Source organism: Macaca thibetana, chromosome 6 (genome assembly GCF_024542745.1).
Source record: "Macaca thibetana thibetana isolate TM-01 chromosome 6, ASM2454274v1, whole genome shotgun sequence".
Lineage (NCBI taxonomy): Eukaryota > Metazoa > Chordata > Mammalia > Primates > Cercopithecidae > Macaca > Macaca thibetana.
The window spans coordinates 24,193,871-24,215,921 of record NC_065583.1 but is presented as its reverse complement, the minus strand read 5'-3'; the positions used below and the strand labels follow the sequence as shown (position 1 = coordinate 24,215,921).

General features: G+C 47.9%; 3 protein-coding genes across 3 annotated transcripts in view; 1 reads left to right on the top strand and 2 right to left on the bottom strand.

Moving 5' to 3' along the window:
- Nucleotides 1-4,649, bottom strand: part of FNDC9 (fibronectin type III domain containing 9) — a 110,726-nt gene extending 106,077 nt beyond the window's left edge. The window contains exon 1 of the mRNA XM_050793964.1: nucleotides 4,638-4,649. The gene's annotated coding sequence lies outside the window, so the exon portion shown is untranslated. The remainder of the gene's footprint in view (nucleotides 1-4,637) is intronic.
- MED7 (mediator complex subunit 7) overlaps nucleotides 1-22,051 on the bottom strand; it is a 437,050-nt gene that overhangs the window by 315,006 nt on the left and 99,993 nt on the right. The gene's annotated exons all lie outside the window — the stretch shown is intronic.
- NIPAL4 (NIPA like domain containing 4) lies at nucleotides 799-21,810 on the top strand. Its single transcript, XM_050792960.1, is given in 8 exon segments — nucleotides 799-897; nucleotides 6,233-6,481; nucleotides 6,484-6,565; nucleotides 9,313-9,552; nucleotides 13,866-13,922; nucleotides 15,508-15,598; nucleotides 18,432-18,592; nucleotides 19,417-21,810. Coding segments are annotated over 8 exon segments (1,608 nt in total). The 3' UTR covers nucleotides 20,046-21,810.

Sequence of the window (22,051 nt, the reverse complement as noted above, 5' to 3'; positions counted from 1 at the left end):
CTCAAACCAGTGGCCTCATCAAACCGGTGCCTTAGTTAAGGGAACTGCTGTGGGAATGCACAATCCCAGCTTGAAATTCTCTGTCACTCTGTGTGACCTTATGAAAGTCACTTCACCTCTCTGAGCCTCAGTTCGTTCGTCTGTAAGATGGGATTTAGAGTGGTACCAGAGTAAAGAATTGTAAGAGCACATGAGGTAATGTCTGCTAAGTGCTTAACACACAGAACTCAGTAGAGTGTTCGGTTAGTAATCATTATTGATGCCAGTGGACCCCATCGTTGGGCATGGTGCTCTTCTTAGAAGCAGAGCAAGTACACGTGTCCATTCCAAGCCTTATTTCTGATGTCAGCAAAGCTGTTTATGAGGACAGCAGCCATCCCAGGGACACACCTGAAAAGGGGTGGGCCAGCCTCTGCATGCTGACCATCCAGATTCCATGACTCCCCATCAGCCTGAAGGAGGTGATAACCATCTGTCTCTCCCCACCCTGCCCAGAAGACCAGCTCGGCAGGGCTGGGAAGGACTTCAGACTATATCTTGGGCAGTCCTCTTACCCAGGTAGGATGTAAGGAGAAGAGTTAACCTATCCAGGTCTCACTAGACCTAGGACTGCACGGCAGTATGTGTAGTATTGAAAGGAGTATTTGGGTTTGATGCTTAGTTTCTCAACTTGCAGGCTAAGAGTCCTCACAGGACTTCAGTTTCCTCATCTGGACAATAGGCTTAATAACGGAGTCTCTTACCAGGGTTGCTGCAAAGATTAAATGAAGGTCAAACATAATGTGGGCCACAGACGTCATGTCTGTCCTCTCTATTCCTGCTGTAGTGCCCTTTGACCTTAGCACACTGGAAAGACGCAACACACTGATTTTTGGATTTCCTTTCCGTTGTGAAGCTGTATGGAGACGAAGACTTGGTCTGGGTGCTATTGTGCTGAACTCCTATAACCTTGATAGGGAAGGTACCAGGTTCACGAGGCTGAAGAAGAGACCCAGAGCCAGCAAATGAGAGTTGGGGTTTGATTGGCAGCTTACATACGGGGAAGCAAGTCCAGTGGTGGCGAGCTAGACAGGAAAACCCGTCCACTGATGACAGGCTAGGACAGATAAGGACATGATATCCTCCTTACCTACAGTCCAGCCGCAGTGGGCTGGACAAGATAACCCAGGGGTGAAGGGCTGGCAGGAAAACCACAACCAATTGCAAACCGCATGCAGTTTATATTCCATCTTCACTTAACACCCTCCCCTTAATGACCTCCACCTGGCAACCTTCATCCAACTCGAAAGTCAGGGCTTCAATCTTCTGTACAGCCCATATTCCATGGGACAGACCGGGGGCTCAGATGTTCCTCGTAGACAAGGAACAAGTCTCCAGGTTGGCCACTCCCAGATTCCAGACCTTGGAACACACATTCAGGTGTGTCTGTCGTACAAGGTCATTGTAAGCATATGCTTAAGTTGTTGCTACCAGGTGCATTTACCCTACAGGTGCCAGTCTGAAAAACTGATTGGGGCCCTGACTGCCTCTCTGTTGCTCTGTGACCCTCCGCTGGTCACTTTCCCTCTGGCACTCAGTTTCTTCTTTTTTTTTTTTGAGACAGAGTCTTGCACTTTCACCTGGGCTGGGGTGCAAAGGTGCAATCTTGGCTCTCTGCAATCTCTGCTTCCCGAGTTTATGCGATTGTCTTGCCTCAGCCTCCCAAGTAACTGAGATTACAGGCACACACCACCATACCTGGCTAATTTTTTGTATTTTCAGTAGAGACAGGGTTTCACTATGTTGGCCAGACTGGTCTCGAACTCCTGACCTTGTGATCTGCCCACCTCGGCCTCCCAAAGTGTCGGAATTAAAGGCGTGAGCCAACACGTCTGGCCAGTTTCTTCTATTAACAGCACTGCCCAATAGAAACTTAACATGAGCCACATATGTAATTTTAAATAGTTTAGTAGCCACTTTATAAAGAGTGAAAAGAATAGGAAAAATAATTTAATGTTTTTACTTAGCCCAATAATCCAAAATGTTATCATTTCAACATATAATCAATATTTAAAAATCATTAATGAGATTTTCCTTTTTTCTTCTTACTAAGTTTTTGAAATCTGAGTGGTTCTCAATCCAGCGTGATTTTGGCAATTGTCTGGGGGTGTTTGGGGCTGTCAAAACTGGGGTGGGCGTCGGGGTGCAGAGGTGTGTGCATTGCTGGCATCTGGAGGGTAAAGGCCAGGGGTGCTTAATTCTACGAGCACAGGACAGCCCCCGCCACAAAGAACAATCTGGTCCAAAATGCTAAGTGAGCCTATTTTCTACTTACAGCACATCACGATTCAGATTAGTGGCTAATCGAGTTCTCAGAAGCCACATGCAGCTGGTAGCTACCATATTGGACGGCACAGCTCTATAACCTAAAATGTCTGGACATGCACTTGGAAAAGCAAGTTTTTAAAAACTTGGGTTTTGGTGAATTTGTTTTCCTACTCATCCCGGAATAACTGACCAAAAGAGCTGTGGCTGGGTCACCAGTCGCTGGCTGGCTAAGGGCAGAACCCATCTGTCCCTAGCTGGTTAGACCCTTCTTAAGCCACGCGCCCTCCCCAGCGAGACTGAGCCTGGAACAGACAGTGAACCCTGTTGTTCTTTTCTGGGGAGACAATGCTGCAGGCTCTGCTACCTGCCTGACAGGGCCATTGTGGCTGGAGGAGAAAAGGGCTTTGTCAGGACAGCAGCCGAGGAGCCTGCAATTCAATGGGGCCCTTTATGTCTGTATTGGCGAGATGCTCTGATGCCAGCCCTGTCGAGGCCCAGCCCCCTTCTAGAACAGATGGGGAGCCTGAGGCCCAGTGAGGGTGTGGAAGTCCCTGCAGTGGATCCTGGCCTCCTTCACCTCGTGCCACACTGCCCTAAAACATGAGATTCCCCTGACTCTGAAAAGGCCCGTCTCGAAACACAGGATAAGCTCAATATTGCCCTTAACCCCTGACGAGGGGGCCCCTGCCCTGAACCTAAAATTTAGAGGCTCCACAAATCACAAACACACACAAAAATAAATGTATTAAAGAACATATATGTGCATCTGTCTTTCAGGATCTGGGCTCAGCTCTGGCAACTACAATCCGAAACATCCTCTCTTGTGATTTAAAAAGTCAGGCCACCGAGAGGCACCACTATTTAAAGTGTTCTCAACATACACACGTGTACGCACACACACGCACAATATAACTAAGCGAGGTGATCGACGTATTAATTAGCTTAATTGTCGTATCATTTCACGACGTACACCTATATCAAATCATTACGTTGTACATCTTAAATATATATAATTTTCATTTGTCAGTCATACTTCAATAATGCAAGGAAGAAAAAAGATAGGATAGGACCAGAGGGAAATACTCCACATGTCTCACCTTATGTCCTTGGAACAAAAGCAGTCAAGTTTGAATGCAGTGAGGGTTTGAGGGCTGTACCACGCCGGGTTCAGTGCTGACTCTGTTTTATAGCACAAGGAGGAGCTGAACAGCAGAAATGCTTAGGGAAGAGAATGAGAAGTTGAATTCTCTTGTCACATTCTCCCTTGCAGGCAGCATGGATGCATGTATTTTTTCATCATGAAGTATCACTTCCGAAGAGGGTCAATCATCCAGTGTCTTGCTGCTCTGTGTTCAAATTCAGTTTTGGAGGTGTTCACCTCTACTTGAACGGTGGTACCACATACCTCCAAAGTTACAGGCGGGCCTGGGCGCACTCACCCGCAGACTTAGATACATTCATTGGCAACGGCTATGACTTCTGTCAACTAAAGAAAAGAAAATCAAGCTTTCAAGGAATTAAATTTTAAGTTAGTTTTATTCAGAAGTCTTACTGAGGGCCTGTAATCCCAGCACTTTGGGAGGCTGAGGCGGTGGATCATCTGAGGTCAGGAGTTCAAGATCAGCCTGGCTAACATGGTGAAACCCCATCTCTACTAAAAATACAAAAATTAGTGGGTGTGGTGGTGGGTGCCTGTCATCCCAGCTACTCCGGAAGCTGAGGTGGGAGAATCTCTTGAACATGGGAGGCGGATGCTGCAGTGAGCGGAGATCGAGCCACTGCACTCCAGCCAGAGCGACAGAGCGAGACTCTGTCTCAAAAAAAAATAATAAATAAATAAAAATAAGCCTTACTGAGGACTAGAGACTGAAGACAAAAGTCTGGGAGGAGTCTTTCAGAGAGGTCTTGCCCCACTGCTCTGAAACAGTGTTTTAGCTCATGGCTGATATACAGGTAGTGGAAGTGCAGCGTGTGCTCAAACATTACACCAAACTTGCTCAGAAGTTACAGTAAAGCAGAATCACATGAAAGTCTGGGTGCAAGAGTATATCTGGTTATAGATGACAGAGGCATAGTCACTAACCTTGTCAAACTTTATCCTATGTGTAAGAATAGGCAAGGTCTAGGGTCATTTATCTTTGAAGAAATATAGTGCCTCAGACAAGAGATGCGGGGGCCTTGTGCTCTATCCTGTTTTGTTTTCAAAGCGTTTTTCCAGAGAGGTGCACATCATTACAGAATCAAGGACTTGTGAAATTATGTGGCAAGTAAAATGAGCAAACGTGGCCTGTTACTTTCGCTGTGTCTCACATTTCCCTTTCTCTTTTAACCTCTCCTCTCCCCAACCCGATCCCGACCCCTTGGAGAAGGGGCTGTTGCATTTGACAAAGAAGTTGATCCTTAGGCAGAGTAAGCAACTTGTTCAAAGTAGTCCAGCAAGTTAGGGGAAGCCCCATGCTGGAAGAACCCATCCTTGGAGGCCCAGCTAGAAGTCCGCACGTAGACAGTGGAGGGTAGTAGCTAGGAGGACAGGACAGGGTTGGGGGTCAGAGCAGCTCTGTTTATACCTGGCACCCTCAATCACTAACTGTGCAATCTTGGGAGCAAGTGTCTTGGAGTATTTAAAGTATAGTTTTTTCTATTTCTGTTCAAGATGTTAACATTAAGGGAAGCTGGTGACAGGTATATGCAAACTCTCTATACTATTTTCGTAACTCTTCTATAAGTCTAAAATTATCTCATGATACAATTTTTTAAAATAACAGTTTCCTCTCATCTGTAGCATGGAAAGAGTAAGGATATCTGTCTCCTAGGAGGCTTCGATGAGACAGTGCCTGGAAAGGGGTTAGCACGGTGTCTGGCCCATGCTGACGACTCCATACATGACAGTTCTTAAAAGCTGCCTCCTCCAGGAAGCCGGTGACCACCACTGGCAGAACCAATCACTGCTTTCTCAGTAGCCCTACACCCTCACTGCCCAGGAGCAGTTTCTTTCAGTGTAAATTGCCAGGCGGCTTAATGTGGCCACTGACAGCATGAGTTTGATCCTGGCTTTTCCACTTCCTAGCTGAGATCCCCGGCAAGTTACTTGAGCACTTTGTGCCTCAGTTTCCTTCTGGTAAATAAGAAAAGTCTGTACATTATAAGGCAGTTATGAAGATTAAATGAACTGGAATTTTTCAGCACTTAGAACTCTGGCCTATAGCAAACTCTACATAAGTGTTTTTATGGTCCAGGTCAGTGTTTTTCTAACTTGCTTTTTACTGTTACCCATAGTAACAAATATGCTTTCCATCACAATGTGTGTATGTAAATAATTTTAAAGTGGTAATTTCAAAAACATTGGTCTCTAAGAGATGATCACACTTTGTTTCCCCCATTAAAATATAAGGTACTTGGGGGACAGGGAATAGTCTGACTCATTTTGGTCTCCAATCACTTCATTTCCTTCTTTCATTTAATTTACCAAGCTCCTATTATCTATTCATTAGACATAAATATATATTGAGCATTTATTAGGCACTCACTATGTACCTGTTACCTACCAGCACAGATCAGACCTAGGTTGAATCAATGAATGGGTAAGGCAAGTAAGGAGGTCCAGGGCAGAAGGAAGAGAGGAAGGTAGGAGGGTCCAATGGGAGGAAGGGAGGAAAGGTGGAGGGGAAGAGGGAGAGTGGGAGGGTGGGAGGGCAAGAAGAAAGGAAAAGAAGGAACCCAGGTTCCCAATTGGCAGCAGTACCCACTTCCAACCCCTATGTTGCCACTTCCACCTCGGCAGGAAAGTTGCCCCTTCTCCAGCCATCCAGGGCCCCTGTACTCTTTCACTGGGGATGGAGCTGGGCACCAGTTCAGGCATCGGAGGGGTGGTGCCGGGGAACCCGCCCCCTCACCTCTTGCCCCTGGCACGGGGCGGTGACTCCAGAGCTGGGAGCCCGGCAGCGTCCTCACCCAGAGAAGGCAGGCGCCCCTCTGCGGGCGGCCCGAGCCCTGGGCCCCCTTCCCCCGGAGTTGCCCAAGACGCCGGGTGACTCCTCCCCGAGGACCCTCCCCTTCTGGGAGGCGTCACTCTCCTCACCCCTGGGTCCGGACCCCCGGCGGCTTCTCGCGCGCGATCCAAGCGGGAGACAAGTCGCGGCCACCTGCTCCGGAGCTGGGGAGCCCGGGCGCCGGGCGCCGGGCGCCGTCCGCCCGCGCGTCGGTTCATGTGCCCTGGGCCCCATGGAGCTGCGGGTCAGCAACGCCAGCTGCGAGAACGGTGCGTACGCAGGGCTGGGGACCAGGCGGGCTCCGCGCTTCCCGCCCTCCCCTCCTTGCCACCCCTCTCCCTCGCATCCTCTCCTCCCAAGGGGTCCAAAGCTGGGGAGGGGCAGGGCCAGCACGAGGTGGCTCCCACCCAGCTTTGAAGATCAGGGTTCTGGCTGAGACTTCATTTTCATCTTCGCAGCTGGGGTAGCTGAGAGGAGGCAGGGAGGGAAAGGATGTCCCTGGGTTGAGATGGGGGGTTAGTTGGGACAGGTATTTTGTCGACAGCAGACACTCTGAGAGTTGGGGGTGGGGGATTCTGTGCTTTTAATATACTGTTGTGCTTTTAATGTATAGTTGCTTTTAATGTATAGTTGCTTCAGGTTTTAGTACCTGAGCAGTTGGGCTTTCTGTTTGGGTCAATGGGAGGACCACCACAGGACGGTCTTGTCTTTGGAAAAGAAAGAGAAAGAACCACAGGAAGGGGTAAAGAAAGCTCGTTGGCTTCCTATTGCGTTCTGATCATAAAGCAGGTAGTGGACTAGGCCCTTTGCCTGCATTATCTCCCTGAATCCTCTAGAAGGTAGGTAGATATTATTATTTTACTATCTTGCTATCCCCATTCTAAAGATCCAGAAACTGAGGTTCTGAACAGTTAATAATTTGCTCAAGGTAATACGGTAAGGAAATGGAATATAGATCCAGGGCTGGTGGACGGTAAAACCTTGACTCCTTCCTTGGTGTGGCTCCACTTTCCCACCTTGTCTTGGAACTGCAGGCTGTGAGATGTCCCTGTTCCTCTAACCTCTTCCCTTCTACAGTGAAGCTTTCAAAGCCAGCCCGTTAGGTGTCTGACTTTGGTTTCCTGAACAAGGCAGGCCATTTTCAGCCTCACCTTTTCTCTGGGCCAGAATGTGTTCCCCAGTCCTAGCAAATTCCGAAAGGGATGATAGGAATCATCTGGCCTATGCTCAGAATTGGATTACTTTGGCCATCAGCCCTCTGTCTTTTACTTTTCACTGCAGTGGAAGAACTTGACTCAATGGAGGGTGCTGAGCCCTTGGGTGCTGCAGGCTTTACTGTGATAGCCAAGTCCATCCACAGAGGGTTATTTGGCTCCACCTGCTAGAGGTGCATCTTCAGGGAGCAGGGGAAGGGCGTGGGGATGAGTTTGGTCTTCCTCTCAGGAGTCACCTCCCCTAGCCTATGTCATCCCAGGCTCTGGCTCATTTCCTGGGCTCAGGGAACTCCCCAGATTCAGCTCTTGGGCAAGGAAGCCTGAGCTGGAGAAACAGGAATGAGCGGCGCAGAACAAGTCTGATTAGGGACTGAGATGCCTCTTGTCTCATCTTCCCTTGATTGTGACATGGGTTTTGGAAAGAGAGATCTCACACTGCAAAAGACACATGAATGTGCCCTAGTGGGTGCTGGATCCAGATCTTTCACCAGATGTTGGGGTGACCTCAGCAAGCCCTTCCCCTTCTCAGTTTCCCCAGCTGAAAATAAGAATTTAGGCTGCTTTCTAAGGGCTCTTCAAGCTCTGTTATTCAGGAGTCTGTGTCATGGAAGAAAGGTCAACATTGCCCTTAGTCTGTTCCACCAAGATGCCACTCTGCACTGCAGATGTGCCAGAGCCAGAGCTGCTTGACCATGGACTTGGGGGCCCTTCCAGGCACTGGCTGGGAGTTCTAGGTTGGTGGGAGGGACACTTGGTTGAGGCTTACATCCTTGGCCTAGGGACCTGGGCCTTGGCGGCACACAGCTTGTAAAAGGCTACCTCCAGAGGTCACAAACTCAGATGCCTACAAGGGCCAAGCACATGCCAGAAATTACTGAAAGGAGCCAGATAAGACTCTTGGGGAACTGCAGAAAGCATGTCCTGTTTTAGGGGGCAACACTGCCCAGCTGCAGCCAGTGGTTGCCTTAGAAGAGGGCGCAATATGGTGAGCAGACCTGATTTTTCACCGTAGCCTCACACCTGAATTTTCATGGAAAATCTCCCAATTTTTAAATGTTTTCTATTTTAAAATACTTCTTAGGGCCAGGCATGGTGGCTCACATCTGTAATCCCAGTGCTTTGGGAGGCTGAGGCAGGAGGATAGCTTGAGGCTAGGAGGTCAAGATCACCCTGGGCAACACAGCGAGACCCCCCATCTCTACCCAAAAAACAAAAACAAACAAACAAAAAGCCTCTTAGGAGGCCAGATGCTACCTGCTTTATTGAGGTATGTGTGGTGGTTAAGAGCATGGGCTTTGGCATCAGATAAGCTTAGAATCTGACACTGGCTTCACTACTTAGTACCCATGTTTTGGCTTTGGGCAGGTTACTAAACTTATCAGAGCTTTGGTTTCTTCAACTAAAAGCCTAGAAATGATTGTCGTGCCTGTTTCCAAGTAGTCACTAGAGACCCTCCTGGAAAACCCCAGAGCAGAGGACCATGTGAGTGGTAGCACTGGAGAATTATTGGCTATTCTTTGCAGTTTCATTGAACTTGTGTACTTCTTCTGACTGAGGGTCTGCCCCTGTGCCCAGGTTTGTATCTGGCGTGTGGTGGTACAAATCTGTTCTGGTCATGCAAAGAAAGCCCCTAGCTAGAGTGAGCACTCACTGAACATTATTATTTTTGGATGGAGGCACAGTATATGGGTATAGCGCTGCAGTAGCAGAAGCACAGGATTTGAAACAGTGGCCAATTCCAATATTTTAAAAATGTGCAAATGTCCCCAGTGTGACTCTCTCACCATGGTCTTCCCATCCAGGTTCCCTGCTCCACCTCTACTGCTCCTCCCAAGAAGTCCTGTGCCAGATTGTCGGTGACCTCAGCCCTGAGGTGCCCAGCAATGCCACCTTTCACAGCTGGCAGGAAAGGATCAGGCAGAACTATGGCTTCTACATCGGCCTGGGCCTGGCCTTCCTGTCCAGCTTCCTCATCGGCAGCAGCGTCATCCTCAAGAAGAAAGGCCTCCTGCGACTCGTGGCCACGGGAGCCACGAGAGCTGGTAGGTCCCTGGGCCAGGAGAGGATGGGGCACAGGGCAGCTGAACCCTCACAGGGGCCAGGGCTGCAGTCTAAGAGGATGGCCTCGGCGAGATACAAAAGGCTCATTGTCAACCCTGTCTGGAATCCCACCTGCCAACAGGGTTAGGGTTTAGGGTTAAAAAGGAAGGTCTCCAACCGAGGTTTCAGTTTAGAGATCCAGCAGGAGGACTTCCTTTAGAATCCAATTTCCTGAGACCTTCATGGTGTCTTTATTAGAGGAGGGAAGGGACAAGTCTCAGGACCAAGAATCAGATACTGCAGGTCTGGTCTTGGTCTTACTTCCTACCAACGTCATCACAGGCAAGTCACAGCTTCTCTGCAAAATGGGAATAGCTACCTCTGCTGAGAGCAATGTCAGACGCTAGTGTACCCTCACTTGTCATCCAATTGAGCTCCCTTCTGGGCTGCCAGAAAATGGTGAGGTCTCTGACCCCAAGGGATTTGCTTGTTTGGGACATAAGATGTTTTCCATGAAACAGTGCTTAAGAAAAGGAATCCTGTGCAAAAGGACTCATTCATTTAATCACCATTTATCGCATGCCTGCTGTATGCCAGGGACAATGCTAGACACGGGGATTCAGTGTCCTCATGGAACCTTCAGTCAAGTGGCAGAGACAGATGAGTCAGTAGGCAGTCGTTTTATCATGTGTTAAGTACCATCATGGGGATAACACAGCCTGCTATGGGGGAATATTTTGGAGGGGTGTGTAAAGCCCAGACTCAGGAGATTAGGGGAGGTTTTTCTAGAAGAAATGATCTCTAAACTGAGACCTAGATGATGAGGAGACAGCAAGGTAAAAGGGGAAAGAGGGAGACAGTGTTCCAGGCAGAAGGAATAATATGTGCAAAGGCTCAGCAGTGAGAGAACTTGAGTGATATTAGAAATCGAAAGTCGTTCAGGATGGCAGGAGCAGGAGGGGTGCATGGTGAGCGAAGGGCCAGCTCATGAAGGGTCTTGTAAACGGAAGCACAGAGCTTAAGTGCAATTGTTAGGTGACTGAAAGGTTTTAGGCAGGGGAGTGACACAGACTAATTTGCAATTTGAAAAGATCCCTGGTTGCTGGGTGAAGAATGGATTAGGGGACAAGCCTGGAGCCTGGGAGGCCAAGTAGGTGAGTGAAAGGACAGAACTTGGGCCCGGAAGATGGAAATGGGAATGGAGACAAGTGGCGGATTCCAGAGCTAGTTTTTGAAGGTAGAGCTTACCAGCTTTGATACAGGTTGGCTTCAAGCAAGGGGGGGCGGAGGAAGAAGTCAAGGATGACTCATGCTTTTGACTTGAGCAACTGGGGAGATGAAGGTGCTATTTCTTGAGATGAAGAGCGTCGAAGGAGGAACAGGTTTATGGGAAGATGATGCATTCAGGTTTGGACATGTTCAATTTAATGTTTCTATGGGATGTTGCACTTTGGAAGCAGACTATTAGGGTTCTAATTCTGGTTCCTCAATTCCTGGTGATTCAATTCTGGGCTAGAAAAGTATCCATTTCTATGCCTCAGTTTCCTCATCTATAAAATGGAGATAAGAATAGTACCAGCCTGAAGGGTTATAAGAAAATGCAACATAGTTAGAATCATACCTAGCACAGAGTAGCACTAGGATTGGCATTACTATTATCTCAGTCAGAGGTCCCCACAGTTAGAGGTACTGGTGCAAACACTAGCACTAGTACTGGTATTACTGTTATCTCAGTGGGAGGTTCCCACAGTTAGAAGTACAGGTCTAGAGCCCATGTGGGCTGCAAAATGAATAGCTGTAAGGTGCAGGGATGAAGCTGGGAACGATGGTCGTTGCTATTCCACCCTTCACTTCTAGACAAGTGCTCGAAAGGCCAGAGAACTCCCAGAGTGCCCGGGAAATTTCTGCTTGTGCTCAGAGAAGGTATCATCGACCATTCAGAATGACAGCTTCCCTGGAATAGGTTTTTTTCTCCAATCTGCTATTTCAGTATCTTCAGTGATTTCAACCCTTAGAGTAGAATGCTCTCAGAGTTCTTAACATTTACGGGAAATTCTGACCTTTTTAGGAACCCGGTGAAAACAAGAAACATTTTCCTTAGAAAAGTGGGCATTCCCAAAAAGCAACATAAGATTTTTGGATTTGTACAAAACTGTCTCAAACCCATCTATGATCATCCATCATTATCATCATCCTTGTTGCTAATGTTATTGAGTATTGACTATGTGCCAGGTCCTGAACAAAGCAGACACAGTTCCTGGCTTTGCAGAGCTTCCATTTTACTGGGCGAAATGTCATAAAATAAGAAGATCAACTAAAATTATAAACAACAATGCCATGAAAGAGAAGAACTGTGCAGTAAGAGAACCCCAGCTGGGTGCAGTCACTCACACCTGTAATCCCAGCACTTTGGGAGGCTGAGGTGTCAGGATCATTTGAGTCCAAGAGTTTGAGACCAGTCTGGGCAACATAGTGCAACCCCATCTGTACAGAAAAATTTTTTAAATTAGCCAGGCATGGTGGCATATGACTGTAGTCCCAGCTACTCAGGAGGCTGAGGTGGGAGGATCCCTTGAGCCCAGGAGTTTGAGGCTTCATTTAGTTATGATCGTGCCACTGCACACTCCAGCCTGGGCGACCAAGCAAGACCCTGTAGTGGGGGAGGGAGTGAAGGAAAAAGGTAAGGAAGAAAGGAGGGAGGAGGGTGGGAGGGAAGGGAGAGAGAGAGAAAGGAAAGAAGAAAGGAAGGAAGGAAAGGATGGAGGGAGGCAGGGAGACAGGGAACTCCAACAGGAAATAATAGAAATCAGGAAGTCAGGGATGGCATCGTAGGGGAAGCAACAGTCACATAGCAACCTGTAGAGTGAGTGTAAGTTGAGGCAAATATTAGTAGGAAGAGTATTCTGGACACAGGGAAAGCATGTGCAAAGGCCTCGAGGCAGAAAAGAGCTCATCGTTTTTGGAGAGCTAAGAGAGAGGAGAAGAGTGGCAGGAGATGTGCTTGGACAGGTGAGCAGAGCCAAGACTATGCATGGTCTTGTTAAGGATTCTGGTCTTTATCTTGAGAGCACTCAGAAGCCATTGGTTAGCCATAAGTTGAGGAGTGACATAAGCTGATTCGATTCGCATTTTTTTTTTTTTTTTTTTTTTTTGAGGCATAGTCTCACTCTGTCACCCATGCTGGAGTGCAGAGGCGCGATCTCGGCTCACTGCAATCTCCGCCTCCTGGGTTCACGCCATTCTCCTGCCTCAGCCTCCGAGTAGGTGGGACTACAGGCACCCGCCACGACGCCTGGCTAATTTTTTTGTATTTTTAGTAGAGACGGGGTTTCACTGTGTTAGCCAGGATGGTCTTGATCTCCTGACCTTGTGATCTGCCCGCCTTGGCCTCCCAAAGTGCTGGGATTACAGGTGTGAGCCACCATGCTCGGCCCTGATTTGCATTCTTTTTTTTTTTTTTTTTTTTTTTTTGAGACGAAGTCTTGCTTTGTCGCCCAGGCTGGAGTGCAGTGGCCGGATCTCGGTTCACTGCAAGCTCCGCCTCCCGGGTTCACGCCATTCTCCTGCCTCAGCCTCCCGAGTAGCTGGGACTACAGGCGCCCGCCACCTCGCCCGGCTAGTTTTTTTGTATTTTTTAGTAGAGACGGGGTTTCGCTGTGTTAGCCAGGATGGTCTCGATCTCCTGACCTCGTGATCTGCCCGTCTCGGCCTCCCCTGATTTGCATTCTTAAAAGACCACTGGTTAACATGAAAAGAAAAATAGGTTATTAAAGGGTCAAGAGTGGAACTAGAGTAACTATGAAGGAGGCTGTTGCCTCAACCTGGAGCAGGGATGACAGTGCCTTGGTGTAGCGGGTGGCAGTGGAGTGGACACATGCGAGATGCTTTTTGGAGACAGAGTTACCAGTTGCAGAAGGAGAGAGAGAAGAGTCAAAGAGCAGTTCCCTGGTTTCTGGCTTAAGCAACCGGATAAATGAGAGTGCCACTTACTGTGTTTCATTCAGCAGGTGGGTGGGGAACATTTCAAACCAAGAGCTCCACTTAGGACAGAGATTGAGACGCCTGTGAGAAATCCAAGAGGAGATGTGAAGTAAGCAGTTGGATATACACCTGGACTCAGAAGGAAGGTCCAGGCTACAGATACAGAGGCACCAGATATAGATGGTATTTAAAACTTTAGGAACAAATTAACCCACCCAGGAGAAGGCCCAGAACCAAGCCTCAAGGAGGCCGGGGAGTGAGCAGAGAGTTAGGAAAGGTGCCTGAGAAAGTGTGGCCAAGTTCCATCCTAACTTTGTGTCCATTCCCTCCACAGTGGACGGAGGCTTCGGCTACCTGAAAGATACAATGTGGTGGGCTGGATTTCTCACCAGTAAGTGGGTTGTTTGCTACTAATAACAGTGGCCTATTGATAGCAGGGCCAGAGACAAAGGGAGGGGTGGGTGGGGCGTTTTTGTCTCTAGTATGGCAAGTGTCCATCTGAGGCCCAGATTCCCAGGGGAAAACCTTGACAACCCTTGCAGGGAGAACATCTTACCCTCAAAGCCAGTCTTCATCCATGAAGCGTCTACTCCCAGAGAGGTCTGCACACAGCTGGCAACAATGAAGGTGTATTTTCTCAACTTCCCTTTAAACATAGCTCCATAGCTCTGTTGGTAGTGGACTCTTGACTTTTACATGGTAGAAGCTGGAACTCCTAGGCCAACTTCCCCCAGTCCACAGGCAGTTAATGTGTTGGCCCACTTATAACATAGCTGGTCCGTTACTTAAAGTTTGCCCAAATTTGTATACTCACACATTTCCCCCACTTTCCACCCATCCTCTCCTGCTATCAAACCCTGACTCTTTTAGGTGGAAAATTAACCAGGTTTCTATTCATAATCCCCCTACATCAAGTTTTGATCCCCGTCTCAGCCAGAGCTATCCCAGTGACGATCTCCTTTTAAAGGGGAGACCAGGTCGTTGTCTATCAGCAGAGAGATGGAAAAGACACTTTTTTGATAACCACAGCTATCACATATTGAGGGCTTACTATGTGCTAAACTTTCTAAGTGTTATCCTGTATATTAACTCAGGAGTTTACAAATTGGAAAACTCGGATGGAGAGAAAAGACTTGCCCCCTTGGGAATGTCAGATTTTTCTTTTCTTTTTTTTTTTTTTTCTTTTTGAGATGGAGTTTCACTTTTGTTGCCCAGGCTGGAGTGCAATGGCACGATCTCGGCTCACCACAACCTCCACCTCCGGGTTCAAGTGATTCTCCTACCTCAGCCTCTCGAGTAGCTGGGATTACAGGCATGCGCCACCATGCCCGGCTAATTTTTTTTTTTTTTTTTTTTGTACTTTTAGTAGAGATGGAGGTTTCTCCATGTTGGTCAGGCTGGTCTCGAACTCCCAACCTCAGGTCATCCACCCGCCTCAGCCTCCAAAAGTGCTGGGATTACAGGCATGAGCCACCACCCCCAGCCAGGAATGTCAGATTTTTCTAATCACCTGCTTGTAGTTCTAGACTCTTCACAGTTCCCCTGGAAAAGAGGGGTCCATGGACCAATTGGTACCTGGAGTATCAATAATTGTAACTGTTTCTTCCTTTGATAATTAACACTTCCTAGAATTTAAATTAAAGATCTAGTGCAAAATACTGGCAGTCCCTGAGACAAATTTGTGCCTGGACTAGAAGCCACGAGGCCTAAAGAACAAGAGGGCTTCTACCCCATAAGCATGTCATGTGACCTTAGGCTCGGGGCCTTAGCTTCACCATCTTTAAAATGGAAGGATCCAATCTGGATAGATTGGGACTGACGTTTGATCAGACTCTCCAGAAAGAGTGCGTACGGATCAGGATTTTAAGGAATGCTGGTCTGGGAATTCTCCAGCTGATTGCACACGGAATGATTCATCTGGGACGGAGACGGTGCTTCTGCGCCATGCTAGCCTCTTTTCTCTCTTCATTTCCTAGTGGCTGCTGGAGAAGTTGCCAACTTTGGAGCCTATGCATTTGCACCTGCAACAGTCGTCACGCCTCTGGGAGCACTGAGTGTCCTCATAAGGTTATTGTCCCTCTCTAGCCCTCTCTTATTCTGTTCCGTTTTCAGTTTGTTGAGGCCTGGAATGCCAAGTGGGATCGACCGCCAGTTGGCAATCAGGGACCTGGGTTGGTCTCAGCCTCCAGAAAGAGGCAGTGTGCTATAGTTCAGAGCTATAGACCCTGGGAATGTTTGCTGCCACTTGCCCCAGCATCCCCTTGACTGACTGGGTCATAGAGAGGCAGGCCAAGCCCAAACCAGTTGGAAGGGCTTCCACCGTCAACAGGCTGAACGGTGCATACCAGTATTTTGGTGCCTCGATAGATGCAGCATACAAGTTAAGAGCATGTGCTCCGGATTAACGCTGCCTTAGTTCTAATCCTCGCTCTGCCACTTAGTAGTTTTGTTACCATAGGCAAGTCATGTAAGCCACTTAGTCACTCAAAGCCTCATTTTTCCCATCTGCAAAATGAGGATGCCAATAATACCTACTGGAGGCATTGTTCTGAGGATTGAATGAGATAATGCACAGAAAATGCACAGTACAGAGCTGGTACCAAACAATAACCACGGCTGTCACATAGTGAGGGCTTAGTATGTGCTGAACAGTCTGAATGTATCCTGCGTATTAACTCATTTAATCCTCATAGCATCCCTAGTTGAGCCCAACAGAGGTTAAGGAACTTGGCCAAAGTCACCAGGTTCTAAGAGGTCAGGCAGGATTCTAACCCAGGCAGTCTTAATTCGAAAGTCAGTGGACTTAATTGCTGTGTCACGTTGCCTCTCAAGTAAACACTCAACAAATGTTTGATAGTTTTAAAAATAATTGATACTAAACGTCTGTGCTTCCCACTGCCCCCTGAGCTACAAACACAGAGCCAGCTCCTCTGTGGGGGTCCTGGAGCCTCATTTGAAGGAGACTAACCTTGGCCTAACCTTGGAACACTGGTAAATCCTAGCACACCACACCCAGTACCCATCATTTGTTTTACCGTCTTGATGAAAATTTTGTAACATTTGCACACTCAAAAACCAAATAGAACTCATGCTGTACAACTGGCCTGACTCATGCTGTGTAACTGGCCTAACATAGCTGATGTAGCTGTGATACTATAATTGCATATCTGATTAGTTTGCAAATTCCTACTCCGGGGAAGCTGGGAGAGCCATGAAATCCTTGTGTGTGACCCCTGCCTGCATGAACAATCTCTTGAATGGGACATTGTGGCCAAAATGTATTTGGTAGTTTCAGAGGAAAGATGGAAGACAGACAAGAGAGCTTAGATAGACATCAATCTCCTCTCCCCTGACAACTTGAAGCAGGATTTTTGAGGCTAATTGTGTCCCGAGACAGCCAATAGGTTTTTACCCTAAACGAATGCCACCTTTGTGAAGAGACAGAAGCATGCCCCTGAGATCATATGAGGCTTGCCCGTGATTTTTTTCCCTTACTTTCTCGCCTCTGCTGGCTCGTTCAAGGATGTGAGGGGAATGGAAATCATGTCACCACGGCGCGACAAGGAACTGGAGATAATTTGCCCAGAAATTGAAGACTCAGGGAAGTCACAAGATCCTCTTCAATGAGGCATAGAAGAAAACCCATGAACTTTATAATTAGAAAGGACTCGAGCTCAATTCCTGGTTCCACTACTTGCTAGCCATTTGAACTTGCCAAGTCATTTTAACTTCTTTGAGATTCAGTCTTCTCATCTATCAACTGGAGATAGTATATTTCACTTTGCAAAGAATTGTGAGATGCTAGTGAGGTAGACAGGAAGTTCCTAGCACCATACATAGTACGTAATAAATGCCTAAGATATGGTACCTGTGATTGTCACTGAGGTTGTTTATATTGGCTTACACAAATGAAAGAAATAATAGATTTGTTACGGATGACCCGAGGAGCAGAGATGGAGCAAAAAATAGAAATTACCAGGAGGCATATTTTTGGTAAATGATTAGAGCAAATCTACAACAGCCTCATTTGGCTTGTGAAGGGGTGGGCTCTCTGCCACCAGAGGTGTCTATAAGCCAAAGCTGAGAGCCATCTGTTGGCAGTGCTAAGAGAGGATGTGTCCATTGGGCAGGCAGTGTGACAAGAGCATTTCGAAGTGTTCTTCCAACTCTTCTGTTTGGGAATACTTTCAGTCTCTAAAATGGTAGAAATTCACCTGCATTTCTATTCCTCCAGCAAACATTCTAACACTCCCAGAAATGAGTTTCTATATAAACCATTTTTTGCCCCCCTTCAGGAGAACTGAGGGTGGTGGGAAGCACAGATATTTCGTATCAATTATTTTTAAAACTATCAGACATTTGATGAGTGTTTACTTGAGTGGCAACGTGGCATAGCAGTTAAGCCCCCTGACTCTGGAATTTGACTGCCTGGGTTAGAATTCTGGCCTGGTCTCTTAGAACCTGGTGACCCTGGCCAAGTTGCTTAACCTCTCTTGGCCTCAGCTAGGGATGCTGTGAGGATTAAATGAGTTAATATGCGGGATGCATTCAGAATGTTCAGCACATACAGAGCCCTCCATATGTGACAGCTGTGTTTATTCTTTGGTACCAGCTCTATACTGTGCATTTTCTGTGCATTACCTCATTTAGTTCCTGAGAACAATGCCCCCCCTGGATATTATTAGCATCCCCATTTTGCAGACGGGGACAATGAGGCTTAGGGTGGTCACATGACTTGCCCATGGTAACATAAGTTTTTTTGGAAGAAAAACTTCCACGTGAGAGAGCAGTGAGTTCTGATCTGTTGTTCTCTGGGAGTGCTTGCTCAGGCCCCATTTTTCTTTGGGACTCTGGGACAGGCATATCTGCTCTAATCCCCTTCTCCCATTTCCATGTGCAGTGCCATCCTCTCCTCATATTTCCTGGGAGAGAGTCTGAATCTGCTGGGGAAGCTGGGCTGCGTGATCTGTGTGGCCGGCAGCACGGTGATGGTGATACATGCCCCTGAGGAAGAGAAGGTCACCACCATCATGGAGATGGCTTCCAAGATGAAAGACACAGGTAGACTCCAAGTCCCCGAAGAGCAGGAAAATACTGGAGGTTGAACGCCCCCCTCTGCCCCATAAAAGGTCACATTGGGCCGGGCGCGGTGGCTCAAGCCTGTAATCCCAGCACTTTGGGAGGCCGAGGCGGGCGGATCACGAGGTCAGGAGATCGAGACCATCCTAGCTAACACAGTGAAACCCCGTCTCTACTAAAAATACAAAAAATTAGCCAGGCGTGGTGGCAGGTGCCTGTAGTCCCAGCTACTTAGAGGCTGAGGCAGGAGAATGGCATGAATCCAGGGAGGTGGAGCTGCAGTGAACCGAGATGGTGCCACTGTACACCAGCCTGGGTGACAGAGGGAGACCCGTCTCAAACAAAAAACAAACAAAAAAAATTCAGATTGGGTTCTGACCATCTCAGGTGCTGCCACCTAGAGGAGAAGGCAAGCTAAAGAAGAAACGTTAATGGGCTGGTACTTGTTAGCGAGGCTAGCTTAAAGGCTTCCAGGCCTGGTATGTATGGGTACCATTAATAAGTGTTTATTATGTGCCAGGCACTGTTATGAATGCTTTATATACATTATCTCACTGAATCCCACAAAACAGCTTTATGAGGATGATCCTATTCTTGGTTCTCTTTAACAAATGGGGAACTGAGTTCTTGGGGGTTTAACAACCTAACCAAGTTATTAGAAAGTCATGAAGCTGGGTCTGGAACCCGTGTTTGTCTGACTCTAGAGCCCACGATCTTAATGCTACCTCCCACTGCCATGAGTCTGGGCCCTAGACACTGCCTGCACCCTCCACAGCTGGGTGATCCTTCTCCCTCTCCTCCCAAAGGGTTCATCGTGTTTGCTGTGCTTCTGCTGGTGTCATGCCTCATCCTCATCTTTGTCATCGCCCCACGTTATGGGCAAAGGAATATTCTCATCTACATCATCATCTGCTCTGTGATCGGGGCCTTCTCCGTGGCTGCTGTCAAGGGGCTGGGCATCACCATCAAGAACTTCTTCCAGGGGCTGCCAGTTGTCAGGCACCCGCTCCCCTACATCCTGTCCCTCATCCTGGCACTGTCCCTCAGCACTCAGGTCAACTTCCTCAACAGGGCACTGGACATTTTCAACACCTCCCTGGTGTTCCCCATCTACTACGTGTTCTTCACCACGGTGGTCGTTACCTCGTCCATCATCCTCTTCAAGGAGTGGTACAGCATGTCTGCTGTGGACATTGCGGGCACCCTCTCGGGCTTTGTCACCATCATCCTGGGCGTGTTCATGCTGCATGCTTTCAAAGACCTGGACATCAGCTGCGCCAGCTTGCCCCACATGCACAAAAACCCACCCCCTTCTCCCGCCCCAGAACCCACTGTCATTAGACTGGAAGACAAGAACGTCCTTGTGGACAATATAGAACTCGCCAGCACCTCATTGCCAGAAGAGAAACCCAAAGTATTTATAATCCATTCTTGAAGCTTGGAATATATGAGTGAGAGGATGAGCCCAGTGGTACAGCCTGACCTCCCAATTTCAAAACCACCTGGTTATTTTCCAGTGCAACTGTTACCAATGGGCTCTCTTTTCTTGAGAAGTTCATTTATACCTCATCACTGTTTCCAGGAGAAACATCTCTACCCAAATAGCAGTGGTGGCAGAACTTCCTGGAAACAGACTCAGTGACCAAATACCCAAGTTTACATCAGTGCCTGCAGGTCCCCTGGACCTCCCTTCTCATTCATTCTTTCGGTGCCATCTCTATGCCATTGGGAAGAAGGTGGAATCTGACCCATTGAATGTAGCACAGTCCAAGGACATCCCTGAGATATTGGTCATTGGGAGTTCCTTTACACCAATTCTCCTCCTGAGATGGAATCTCCATTGTTGTTGTTGTTGTTTAGCCCAAGGATGACATAGAGCTGGCTCCCAGAGGCCCAAAGGGCGAGTGGCCATGCCTCCCTATCCAGAGCTGACAGGGATACAACCAATGTAAAATATCCTGTTGCTCTTGTCACTTCCTCTTTGGAGGCAGAAGCAAGGCCTCAGCTGACCTTCTTACTGTGAAAGCCACTTGATGTCTCAGGGAAAAATGTCAACCAGCTCATTCCCCGAGCACTCCAGCCTGGCAGTCAGCACCTCGGTATCCACCCAGTCCATCCCACCATCACCCCTTCCCCCTCTACTTACATCCTAAGGAGTCAGTCACTGAGACATAAAGGCAGTAATCGCAGAACTGGAAACAAAACAATAACAGAACCACAGCCAAACTCTGGTGGCCAAACCCAGTGTTTTCATTTTGTCTTACTCTGAAAAAAGAACAGCAAATTCACTGCTTCAAAGCGGCCTGGCTGCCAAGCTAGAATTTGGCAGAATGTACTTTTCTATTCCTCAAGGAGTCAACCAACTTATGATCTGGGGAGGTGGGAAGAGGATGAGGAGCAAAGTTGGGATGTGGCAGAAGACAGTCCCAGGCTGTCTGGATACTAGGGGCTTTTTTGTTGACTCTGGTGCTCATCCAGGAACTTAGGAGAAAAGAACTCAGGGGTAATTTCTGGGCTGCAGCCTTAAAAGCTTAGACAGTGGGATCAGCTGTGAATCTCAATGTCCAAGTGGAGGTGCAGACTTGGCATGGGATGCATTCTAGCTGCTGACCAGATTGCCACCGAGTCCCCCACTCCACTGGTGAGCTGCCACACGGGGAAGTAGCATGCCCTGACTGTTCCAACACCACCTGCTATGGGGAGTACCTCTGGTCCCTTCACATTTGGCCGGAGGCATACAAAAAAAAAACAGAGCAGCTGGAGAGAGAGATAATTACTATTCCCTCCCTTCCCATCTCTTTTCTGGCTGCAAGAGTGCAGGGGTTGGAGAAGAACCATTAGAAAGGGAAATTAGTGGGCTGGTATATCTGGAAAGAGGGAAGACTTTGATCCTCAGCCCCGAGGTTGGTGCAGGGCCTCCCCTGTGTGACTCTACCTGCACTCTGTGTTTCTATCCTGTGCCCTAAGTGGGCCAAGCCCAGGTAAATTCCTGCTGGCCTTGGAGCTCCAAGGTTTGGCTGACCAGCAGACTGGCTCCTGGACTCTTCAGCCTCAAATCCCCAGTTTTTGATGAATGTGGATTTCCGTCTGTAATTAAAAGCAATGCAACAACTTGGATCTTGAGAATGGCAGTAAACTGAGGGCCCTAAGAGTGTGGTCTGCAGGATCAAGAATAAAGATTTCAGATTATATTTACTTGATACTTGTGTCTTGACCTTCCTTGAGCATGGAGTGATGAAACTGGTTTTTCCAGTGCTGGAAGGACAGTCTCCAATCTCTGAATGAATGTGACTGCCAATAAAGCCCCTACCATGTCTTTGATAGTTAACACCCTTGGTAGAGTGGGAAAGATAGTTTTTGAAATGGAGTCAGTTGAAGACAACTCATCCCTAGTTAACACCTGAGCCCTTACCAGGCACCAGGCATAGTAGGTGCTTCCTG